We start from the raw sequence: 12,279 nt of genomic DNA, 5'->3' as shown, positions 1-12,279 counted from the left end.
CATCCTTAGGACCAGAGCTCAGTTTGGCAGCTGGCTTTCCCCCCCTTCAGGGACTGCCCTGTCACTGAGAGGAGGGGATGAGCAAGCAGTTCCTGCTGGCTTCCCTTTGTGCCCCTGTGCTCCTTGCTGCCAAACTGGGCGACATGTTCCTGCATGACACCTGAGAAATGGTCTTGAAAGGCTGATTCTGTAGATGAGTTTATGCATTGCAAATATGGTGCATTGATGTTGGGAAGGATTGTCAGCAATGCGACCAGGTGACCTGGCACTAGCTTCACTGCTGATAGAGAAACGCTCTTTCCAACACCATCACCAATCATGTGGTTCAGATCTGAACTCAGTCTTAGGTATCTCTTCAGCTACACTGCTCCAAGTAGGCTTATCCTGTTAAAGCCTTTTTTGATACTGACTGAGGGAATTCTATGCCTAATCACAGTTGTCAGCTCTGGGTAAGGTTTTTGGGTAGGTGAAGCTAAGACAGTAGTTTAGTTTCTCTGTTTGCTTAGTCCTGCGCCTCTCTTCTCACCCTGCCAGTGCAGGTGTTGATTAATGATACTTACCAGTGGGTGGTCATAGAAACAGCTTTTGTGATATAACAGTTGTTCAGGGGATACCTGTTTGAGGTGCCCATTCTTTTTAGTTAATATTGAGATGGGCTTTGTGAAAGCTTCTGCCAATCACAGTTCCTTCTTGCAGAAGTAGAAACTACAGTGTCTGTTGTTCTGATCCTTGAAAGATTTCTGTGTGCAGTCACATTTAATTCTGTAGTACTGAATGTCCTTCCTGCCTTGCATTACCCGGAATAAAATGGTTGTTAACGTATATCGGCAATCTATGTTAACACATAAAGTTCAATCATTTTGGTTTGTGCAGTACAGAATCTGGGTTTCTTGGGCGACTTGGATGGAATTGTACCAGCGTATATGAAACTAGTACAGACAGTATCTAACTGGTGTCATTCAAGTAATAAACCGAATGGCTTCACTATTGCCACAGGGCTGTGTGCCTTATATTGATTAACAGAAAGAAAAGATGTGGCAGGGAGAAGGGGAGATTTGGGCCAAGTGCTACAAAAGAGATCATTCTGAGAAAAGAAAATACCTGATATTTGTTCTCTTTTACCCACAGATGAGGGTAAACAGCTTACCTGTGTTGCAGAAATAGCTTTTGAATTAGAAGGGAATAGGGTGGGTCCACTGAAATAATTCAAGCTCCAATTTCATTGGAAGGCAGTGCAGTTTTACTTATTTCCCTATGGTTTCAGATGTTGCTGTGTGATGAATCTGCTTTGGCTTGATTTGTCTTCATTTGCATTGGATGCTTTATGTGTTTGAAGGTAGAAGAGGTGCTTACTGATGGACGTGGAATCATCACCTTCCGCGATGGTACCAAAAAAGAGATCAGTGCTGATAAAAGGATGACAGTGGTTAGCTTTTTCAATGGAGATGTAAAGAAGATCATGCCAGATCAGAGGGTGGTGTGTAGCATTTGCTTTTTCTTTAAGGAAAATTAACTGATTAAGTGATTTGACCTATAAGGTCCTACCATTTGTGTTGATCCATCATGTCTGGGAGAAATGGCTTAGGTATGGTGTTGATTTAATAAACCTGAAAAGGGAGGCCGCTCTATATACAAGGATAAGAATGGAAGGAGGCTGAAGTCTTGGAAGGAACAATGGGGTAGTTGGCTAACCAGAGGAAGGGAGACTGAAAGAAGACAAAGGGCAAGGGCAGCTATCTGAAGCAAGGACTGACTCTTACACGTTTGTATGGTAGGTAGCACAGAGGAGTGGAAGTTAGTACGTCTGATGAGAGTGCAAACATTTTAAATTAATGGTGCATGGATGGGAGCTAGAGCAGAGAGGTGGGAAGATCACTTCCATGAGTGGACTATTCTGTTGTACTTTATCAAGAGGAAAGTAGCAAAACCTAGACACATCCATAAGGAGTGGAGTGATTAAGAGTTAGGAATAGAAATGCCAACATAGCTACTTGTATGGATGGCAGATACAGAAAATGACCTTGAAATGACTTTTCTAAGATGGCTTATTTTTAAGCACATTGTTTTGGTTGAATCTGCTTACGCAAACATTGTGAACATGCTGGAAATGCTTCACTCTTCTTTCAGATTTATTATTATGCAGATGCACAGACAACCCACACTGCTTATCCAAATGGCCTGGAGGTGCTGAAGTTCCCTAATAATCAGATAGGTATGCAAGAGCTCATGAATGTGAACTGTATGTGCAGGAAGGTTTTTATTATGAAAGCGTCATCTGATTCTGACTCAAGCACATTGTCGTTTTTTTTCTCCTCAGTTTGCATTGTATTTGTATTTGATTTTCAGTATGATTCATGCTCAGATTCATCCTACAAAGCAAAGATAACAATGAGGTGCTAATGCAATGCTTACATTTCTGATTATCTGATTATTTGATTCTTTAATTTCTTTAGCAATATATTGGATATCATTTCCATCCTTACTACCATGTCCCCCAAGAATCTAGCTCTGTGTAAAGCAACATGAAAAAAATTGTAAACAGTCTTTTTACATCTTGTTTTCCACAGAAAAACATCATCCTGATGGCACACAAGAAATTACATTCCCAGATCACACAGTGAAATGCCTCTATAGTGGTGGACTTGAGGAAACTTTTTTCCCAGATGGTACAGTAGTAAAAGTAGAAAAGTAAGTCTTGTGTTAAATGACAGGAACTGGGCTTTGGGCACAGGTACAATGATACTGACATTTAAAACTATGGTTGGATTCTCTATGGTTGAGAAATTTCAGGATGAAAGGAGAAAGGATTTGGAAAGTGACTAGGTTTTGCTATAATGAGGCACTGAAAATTGTTAACTTCTTGAATCATGGGCGATAATTTATCACAGGCAAAGTGACCATGAAATGTTCCTAATTCAGTTCCATGTAACTTCACACTTACTTTGTACATCAGGCCAGGATTGCTGTGTAATTTGCAAGACACGGGAGAAACAGTTGTCTGTGTTAACAGTACAGGCACTGAAGGACAGAGGATGAGGTCTCCTGAGCTTATTCTGAGCTTTTTGGTTCACTTTCTGATCTTGGGCAAGACATTTTAAATATTATCTCTTTATTCCTCTGTGTAAAACTAAGACTAATGATATTAGTACTTACTTATGCATGTCCCTTGCTGGCTTAGAAGCTATACTGTTGCAAAAATAGATTTCCTGCTTGCAGAATGCCTTGAGATCCCCGCATGAAGAATTCTGCAGGATCTGCAGATCCCACCACCATTAGGTATTATTTTCTGTACTGAAGAATCCTTGTGGTGATCTCATATTGTGGGATCTGATCTGTAATGCCATTGCATGTAAAATTCTGAGGTGAATTATAACCTGAGAAAGCTTGCAGCTGACATTATTTTTCACTTTTACTGTATCACATCAGGTAGATCAGTGAGATAGGTTAGTAACAGACAGAGCCTTCCCCTGGCAGAGGTGTATGTATCTTCTGACATAGTTTTATCCTCTTTGGGAAAGGAAGATGTTGGCTGCATGTAGGTTGTTATTCTATCTTCAACCTGTACATCACAAATCTTTCATTGTGAAGGAGCTAGGGTGCCTGTGGCAAATTTGTCCTGTGGCTTTTTCCATGCTTATCCAGTATCTCACCTTCATCACTGTTAAAAGCTGACCACTTTGGAGGCAGTCCAAGGAGGGGTGGTGTTTCTCCAGGTTTCTACTGTGTTATTACAGTACCCCTCATGAGGGGTGTTTGACTGTTGGGCAGTCCTATATTGCTGTGTATATCTGGATCTTCTGATTGGTTTGCTTTGCTTTCAGGAATGGAGATAAAATAATGGTATTCAGTAATGGTCAGAAGGAGATCCACACTGCACAGTTTAAGAGGTGGGAGTACCCAGATGGCACTGTAAAGACTGTCTACTCCAATGGCAGACAGGAAACCAAGTATGCTTCTGGACGGGTTCGAATCAAAGATGAGGAGGGTAATATCATTCTACGTAAGAAGTGATTCCTCGCCTTGAAGGGCAGTGCTGTACGTATGTGGCTCAACCCAGTTTCTCTGTGGGATTTAATATATCCACCCCTTTGACATGTATGGCTGTTAATATGGATCTTTCCTTATATCCCTGATACTTTTCTGTTCCTTGAAATATTTAAAGTTGCAGCAGTGAAAACTACCACTTCTGTTGAAATAAATTAAGGATAAAACTCTTGATAGACTGTGTTCTCTATATTTACAAATTAACATAATATGACACAAAATATATATAGATAGATAGATAGCTGAGTGGATGGAGAATTCTTTACCTCTGTGTGCTGAGGTTATGGAATAAGGGGAAGGACTGGAAGGCTGAGCATAAGGTTATTTTGCCTAGATTGCTTTAGAGCATAGGGTCAAAATCAATGAGGAAGATTTAAGCCTTGTGAAAATGGATGGATGGATCTGCAGGGCTAAAATTTACTTTGGTTCAGTGACTGGTGCTTACTTTGGAGTAAACACCCCTTCCTTTTTACCTGAATGAAATGTCTCTTGAGTGAGACTTTAGAGAAAGACAGTCATGCCCTCTCTGTGTAACATTAAAATGCATGTGGTACTTCTCATCAAAGTGTTTGTTCCATGATACTGGTCACATTTTCCCTTTTTGTTTTTGTGCTAGTTGGTTACAAAAGTGATTGCAATTAAGGAGTATGGCTTAAGAACCTCAAATCTATAAAGCATTTGGGGTTCTATGGAGGAAAAAGATATCAAATCAGTGTGAAGTTTTACCATTCTTACTGTTTCGCATGGTAGGTCCAGTTCATCAGTCGAAAATATAATGTGATCTTTAATGTAAATGCAGCTTCTTAGGGTTAAAGAGAACCAAGGTTTTCATGGGTCAGATCATTCTCGGGGGAGAGCACTGTTAACTGTTGAGCAGAGGTGAACTGACTGATCTCAGAAGAGGATCTGGACCAGTATCATCTCATTTGGGCAAATATATATTCTTTATCATCTCTCTTTCAAATTAAATGACTTCTGTCCAGTTTTCAGAATCATTTGCAGGATCAAACATTGGGCTAGACCGCAGAAGTACTTAGGAACTCTTTCCATTATATTGCCAGTGCCACTACCCTTTTGTTGAATGGCTCAGTGCCTCCATTGCTTTCTCTGGAATCAGAAGATTTGAGTTGCAGTTTCCTCAGAGAGGGTAAACAGAGGAGTGCCTGAACAGAGATGTAGTCTGGATACCAAGTTGCATGACACTTTCAAGGCCAAAGTATTTTGGAGAGCTCATAGAACTGAACTTTTGGAACGTGGAATAATCTAATTAGATATTGGGAAAAAGATTTTACCACGAGGGTCGTCAAATACTGGAAAAGGCTGCCCAGAGAGGTTGTGGAATCTCCATCCTTGGAGGTGTTCAAGACTTGACTGGACACAGCCCTCAGTAATCTGATCTAATTAGACCTGCTTTGAGTGGGGGGTTGTACTGAATGGCATCTGGGAGTCCCTTCCAACCTCAATTATTTTATGATTCTGTGACCATAATCTGATAGTCTGTTGCATTTGAACTAAAAAATTAATGTTTATTCCATCCTGGTCATTATTCCAGATGAAACAACCCTTCCTTTTTTCCCCAGCAGACTTTCTCCCAACCTCATCTGTGTTGTTTTGCTTTTGAATTAACGTCCTCCACTACTGCCTTTATTCTTCTGGTACTGTAGAAATATTTCTGGTCAGTGAATCTCTCCCGCTTCAAGGCTCTTTGGATTGCAGTTCATACCTAGGGGAATTAATCATTCAGCAGATGCTGCTTTCAGCTGCCTTCCCCATAGACTGTCTGTCCATCATATGTCTTGAATTTTTCGAAAGCACTGAAGCATTTCCCCTGTAGAGCTCAGCTCATTACCTGCCCAGTGACTGAGAAGACCAATTATCTCCTCATGACCTTCAAATTCCTTTTGCAACAAACACACTTTCAGAGCGTGCCGCTTGCCTTTTCTCACACCTGAATGCAAAATAACTACAAGATTATGGAATTGCTCTTTCTTGTGTTCAGTTTCCAGTGGTCAGACTACCAACAAATCAGCATTCAAATTACAAAACATCTTTGGAAGTTACAGATTTAATAGAGTAAGAAGTGTTATTAATATTGAACATACACATGCTGCAGTATATGAATTGAATTATGGTGTTCTAAACATCCATGCAGTTTCATGTCAGCTGGTGTGATAACGTAATTGCATTGGTTTTCCTTTACGCCTGTATAACAAAGAAATTATTAATAAACCTGTGGTTGTCACTACTGTGATATTTAATACATTTTATGTGCTTTGTAAAAGGAAACTCTAATTAAAAAATTCTGAGAGATCATTCTTTTCCTTGTTTTTTACTAGGAATTTCGGTTCAATGCTGACTGAAACAAATCTAAGGTTTTTTTCAAATAATCATTGCAACAAAAGTGAATGCAAAGATGCATTTTCAGATTGGTTGGGAAGATAAATGTGATACTAACATTTTTCAAAGGAACACCATTTTTATTTCCAGGAATACAAAAGGTCCCTGTTCTGCAGTTAATATGCTAGCAACTTCTTTTTTTCTAAAGTACTATAGAAAACAGGTTTTGTTTGCAACTTTTAGCCTTAAACCATGGTTTACTGTTCAGCAATCTGTGTGTATAATTTCTTCTAATTTTAAATTAAATAAGGGAATAATTTTTTTGTATGCTGCTTGCTCCTTAGTATCATTAAGCACTCTGAGGTCTCACTGAGATCTACACCTGCATAGGTGTAACACATAGGGGATATGCATAACTACCTCAGTCTCTGAAACTGTGCACATGCAGACATGCATGTGTGCAAACATCTGACTCACATGTGCATACACCTTGCTTAGTCGTGCTTACGTCAGGGTTATGAGAGTACATGAGTATGGGTCTGATTCTGCTTTCTGGAAAATCAATGGCAAAACTTTCACTGGTGAAATCAAAGGGGCAGGATCAAGACCTGTGGGAATATGCAGAGCCCCCATATATGCAGTACATGGGTACTGCATTTTAGAAAGGCAAGTGCACATGAATGCTAGAAATCTGTCTGAAACTTTGATCTGTAATCTATTTGCAAATTATAGTCTTTTGGAATATCTCTGAATAGCAAACTGTATTGAACATCTAGGCTTCCTTCATAAAACTGTGCCTATGATGCAACTAAATGTGTATGGTACATACAAACAATAAATAAAGCTTATATGTTGATCCCAATCATTTGCAGAGGAATGCCCTCAGGTAAATATATTTATCAGTGGAACGCCCCTTATCTGGCACGTAGTGAAGTCTAATAAACACGCTTTTAATGTCTGTTATGAAAAAGCCCATAAAATAGTTCACTTATTCCTGTAAAATATCCAACAAAATATTGTTTTTCATCTACCTTTGGCTAGCTTCCAATAGCTTTTGGCTACTTTCACCCTAAATCTGAGGCAAATGACACTGCTGAGGGCTAGCCACAAAAACTATTTTGAACCCAGCCTGTAGCCTTTATATGAAGGAAATAACATCTTGAGCATCTTCAGTGACCTCAGTGACAAACTGCTCAGCTCTGATTAGTATTTGAAAAGTATTTGTAAAGTTCAGAGAGCAGATGTTTTTCCTTCTTGCAGATGTTACTGCTGTCAGTTACCTGTGTGGTGTAAAGGGCATCAGGAACTATAAAGTTCTTTTCTATATATTTCACTGGTTACACCCTTGCTCTGAGAAATATTTGAATGAGCTGGGATTAGGACACACTGCTTACAGTGCACTTACTTGGTCTGCTTACACTGGCTGTCTCTGCTTGTGTTGTCTGGGTTGTTTGCATTTGCTAACATTGGCAAAAGCATAGGAATTGTTTTGTGATTGCAGTCCTTATCAATGTGCATGGAGTGATAGTACATTTTGTAGCAAAGTGTACTCTCTGATGTATGAAAAAAGAGGCTGCTTCTCACACAATTATGTCTAAAAGATGTGCTGTAACTCTGTAGATCAGAGACATTACTTTGAATTTCACCAAAAGTAAAAATGAGATACACAGAGTAATCAAAAATGAATGGAAGATATTTCTTGTTTAAATTCTTATCTAACAGTTAAACAATTACATTCTCCCCTACTAAATCCCTTGAGAGACATTCCCTCCATTGGCTCATGCCAGTGCAGTGTACGTTGCAGTCATCACAGTCACACAGATTTCTGCAGGTAAGTCTTTGAAAGGAAATATCACAAACCTCCTTCCAGTAAGGCTGTTCAGAATTTTTTTGGTGAAATATTTGCTTTTATTAAAACCAAACCTTTTTTTAAGATTCTGCTAATTTTCTGATGAAATGTCACTGAGTATTATTAGTTTCCAGGGGAATTTTTGCTGAAGGAACAAGAGCAACTTGCCTCTGAATAACCCAGAGGATGAGAAACTCCATAAAGAGGTGGAAGTCCACTGCTTAAATCATTGCCTAATTTAAAACAGGAATTAAAATCTCTGCCTCCCCACAGCCCATCTTCTTTTTTGCCTTTTTTTTTTTCAAAAAAAAGTTAAAAGTTTGCAACTTTCATTCCAACACGGAATGGAAACATTCCTGAACTTCTAAAAGTTTTGCAGGCTAAGGAAACTGTACCTTTCCTAATGCTTCTTCTCACAAGCATGTGAAGAAGAAAAGCTTTTTTGTCCAACAAAGCTTTTTTGTTTAACCAGATTGAAAGACCATTACAGAAGAGATGGCAGGAAAAAAAGTACTCCAAGGTCTTACTAATTTTGCCACTACACAGTACTGAGGGCATTATTCAGCCAAGAGGGTTTTTTAAACTTTCGTTACTGTTTTTTCAAGAAAAGCATTGGAATACTGACCTTGGTGAATGAGGGCCCCATGAAAAGAAATACAGAATTTTCCACTATCTGTATGCTGTCTGTATACAATGGCAAGCCAGATTTAAGTGTAACCTTTTAAAGCTGTAATGTAACAAAGCTACAGTACAACAAAGGACTACTGCTTTGAGGGTGAGACTGCTAAGGATTTCACAGTACTTTTGCCATCCAGCTTCTGGCCACCAGTCTTAACCAAGGCATTTTTTTCCAAGTAATATTTTATGATATAACAGCAATGGGTTTATTGAAACAAGTGGCAGGAATTACTTTGGTTTGAAAAAGAGGAGACAGATAGATACCTACATAAACAAGAAGAGCCATGTCAGGTACGTTATAATTAGGAGTCCTTCTGATATTAATTATGACATATATTACTGATCATTTTTTCACAGGCTGATTCTCACATCTTATCTCCTCTACTTCCTCTTGCTGTAAAGGCAATGGTAGAGTACACCATGCATCAGTTATCATAAGCAGTAATGGCTCTACTAGCTATAGTTGATTAGTTGTAGGAACAGAAATAATCCAAACAGGTATGGCTGCGTATTTACTTAAACTGTAGTGGTATACATACCTACTTTGGAAAAGACAGCTCTCTATGATTTTTATCCTAGAGGGCATATAGTGAACAAATTTTTATGAATCCTTCAGGGAGATGGAACACAGTAGGGAAACCTCAATTCTCTTCTTTCCACAGGTTTTCTGGGCATCAGATTAAGCACACTACGGCCAGTATTTAACCTCAATTTTGAGTCAAATTTACTGTGACTTTCAAAATTCATTGTGGCTTCCAGAGTTGCTTCCATTCAGACAGCTGGGGGCACCAGAGATGTTCAAGGGAAGGGTGGTATTTTGGAAATACTTCAGTTTAGTAGTTTTTTCCATGCTCAGTTTATCACTGAGGAAGTTTTACTGCAAGCAAAAGAAAGCTGCCTAACTGCTGCACCCGTCAAATGGCTAATGCAAAGTCAGTGAGAGAGAGGTTTGATCTGGTGTTGAGTGTGATCTTACAGTTTATATTCCCTCTCCGATACCAAATTCCTGTTAGCTTGGAAAACCTAATTACTGTGTCTTTCTTACTCATGCAATCTACAAGGCCTTCTTTATTAGGAGTTTATTTGAGAAACAGACTGGAACAGTGTGTAGATTTTTTTTTAATTATCTTTCATAAGAATTTCTACAGAATCTTACCGGTGATAAAATGAAAGTTATGTTATTTGATGGTATTTTTTCATACAGTGCAAAATTAATCTGTGGAAAGTAATATCAGGAAGCTCACAGGATTCTTCAATAACGTGACAGTTTTACAACCATTCATATCACTTACATCTTTGTAAACTGAGCACATATTGAATGCTCCTGGGTGCAAACTGACCAGTTTCTTCAAGTCATAAAGCCCCTTTAGTCAGGAAAAGAAAAGAAGCAAAGATCTCTGAGATCAAGGTTTGAAATTAATAGAAAAATAATAAAAAAAGATTGATGTTTTTGAGAATCTTTTGAGAAATGCATTTCTCCATTTTTATTTTGGGAGTTTAAAAATTAGCAGAATTACTTTAAAAAATTATTCAGTGCTTTCTATTTAAAAATAATCTCTCATGGTAATTGCTAAATTACAAGATCAATTTCTAAATTGTATATGTCTTAAGGTATCTCTGTTTCTGATACAATTTCAGTGTACCTATACCACCTTTCAGGTAAAGATGTCATTTATGATATATCTAACAGCTAACACCATGAAGTTACACAGAAGCTAAATAGTCTACCCTTTTCTTTGTCTTCTGCTGTTTTGATGGCAACTGTTTGTTCACTAAGTTGTTTATTTCCTGTATGATGCTCTTTACATCTGTCCCATCCCTGGAAGCTTGAAGTGCAGCTTCATTAAAAGGAAAAATAAGGACAAAATCTCCTACCCGGGGGATAGGTCTTTGGTCTCTATCAGAGAAAAAATAGGGGAATGTGGTTAATTTGCAGTTCCTGAAATCAGGTGTAGGTAACCAGCGGCTGGGTTGGACAGACTGGTGTGGATAATGCACAGCTCCTGGGAGTTGTTTGCTTTTTGTTTCAGCTTTTGCTTGGGAGGATGTTTTTGGCATGTTCATCCTTTCCCGTAGCTGGGAAGTCAGTGTTTTCCTTGGGTGTCCTCTGGCAGTTTTCTTAGTCTGGGTGACTACCTTACGAACTGATCCTTTTGCAGCCTGCAAGGCAGATTGTACTGAAGAAGCAGCAGTGCATTCGGCCTCTCCTTGGCAAGTGAGTAAGTCAGTGGCCTCCTCCAGTGCACTTTCACCAGTTTTGCTCAAAGGCACACGCGTTCCAATAGCTTTCATCCCAGCTACTTGGTTTTGCTTGAGGGCATCAATTTGCTTGTAGTTCAGCAGTTCAACAATATCATGAAGAAGTTTTCTTTTCACAGTGGCATCAATGGAACAGTCTAAACACAAGGCTGGATTGTAGTTGACTTCTAAAAGCCATGGCTTGAATTTGTCATCAATCAGGATGTCAAAGCCAAAGAGCTCAAAGCAATTGGAAGCCGCTGGTAAGGGAGCTACAGCAAGCAGGGTCAGTATCACAATGTTGTTGATCTTCTTCCAGAGGAGCAGGTCATCCACCCCATAAATTCGAAGGTAGGAACGAAATTTGCTGAATGTCCATTTGCAACCACAGCCAATCCCTTCTTTATATTTTTTATATGAAGCTCCGTATTTGTTGATGCTAGTGTTTGTTAGGTGGGAATAAACATTGTCCAAAGAACTGAGGTCGAACTTTTCAGTGGCAAACCTCACCAGTCCTTCTTCGTAAGTGTAAATAGTGAGAGGGCAAAAACTGGTGACACACACATAGAGGCGGAGATCCAATTTATACCCTGAAATGAGCAAGGGGTTGCTAATATACTTCTGCACAATGACTGTACAGTCATATACAAAGTCTTTAATGTCTTGGAAAATGAGTATTCCCCTTCCACGGGAGAGATCCACAGGCTTGCAAATCCAGTAGGTAGGTCTTCTACCCAGTGACTGTTTCTCTTTGCTATATTCTGCCATAAACTTGACATAGTCATTGGGCATGATGAACGCCACTGGACTAAATTCATACAGAGCTGATCCATATGCTCCTTTCATACGTTTCAGATGCCTTGCCAGATAGTCTTTTCTGGTGATCCTGACAGCTTCTGGGTAGTGATTGAGTCTCTGCCATGGTTTAATGCTGCAGTAGTCCGTCCTACGGAAAGGTGAGTTCCGCCAGTACAGGTTCCAGTCAGTGTCATCTTGCTCTTTTTTGTCAAATTCAGTCCAGCCACGTTCCAGTAAAACCTCACGGACTATTGCAGGGACATTCTCATGGAGACGGAACACCAAAGGCTTCAAGATCTCTCTTGCATCATGATCATCTGCCATCATTTAGATCT

At 39.3% G+C, this 12,279-nt stretch overlaps 2 protein-coding genes across 2 annotated transcripts in view; one reads left to right on the top strand and one right to left on the bottom strand.

The window, feature by feature from the left end:
- Nucleotides 1-6,357, top strand: part of LOC112993552 (centromere protein J-like) — a 43,583-nt gene extending 37,226 nt beyond the window's left edge. Inside the window, 4 exon segments of the mRNA XM_064509337.1 lie at nt 1,337-1,477; nt 2,128-2,212; nt 2,568-2,688; nt 3,822-6,357. Of these exon segments, the coding sequence (XP_064365407.1) occupies nt 1,337-1,477; nt 2,128-2,212; nt 2,568-2,688; nt 3,822-4,011 (537 nt within the window). The 3' untranslated portion in view covers nt 4,012-6,357.
- A 4,193-nt stretch (nt 6,358-10,550) lies between these two features.
- On the bottom strand, nt 10,551-12,279 carry TTLL2 (tubulin tyrosine ligase like 2). The gene has a single exon (XM_026117285.2). It carries the CDS (start codon nt 12,269-12,271, stop codon nt 10,613-10,615), a length of 1,659 nt encoding a protein of 552 aa, XP_025973070.2. The 5' UTR covers nt 12,272-12,279; the 3' UTR covers nt 10,551-10,612.

Source organism: Dromaius novaehollandiae, chromosome 3 (genome assembly GCF_036370855.1).
Source record: "Dromaius novaehollandiae isolate bDroNov1 chromosome 3, bDroNov1.hap1, whole genome shotgun sequence".
Lineage (NCBI taxonomy): Eukaryota > Metazoa > Chordata > Aves > Casuariiformes > Dromaiidae > Dromaius > Dromaius novaehollandiae.
Note: the sequence above shows the minus strand (reverse complement) of the source record. Positions and strands in the feature narration are given on the sequence as shown.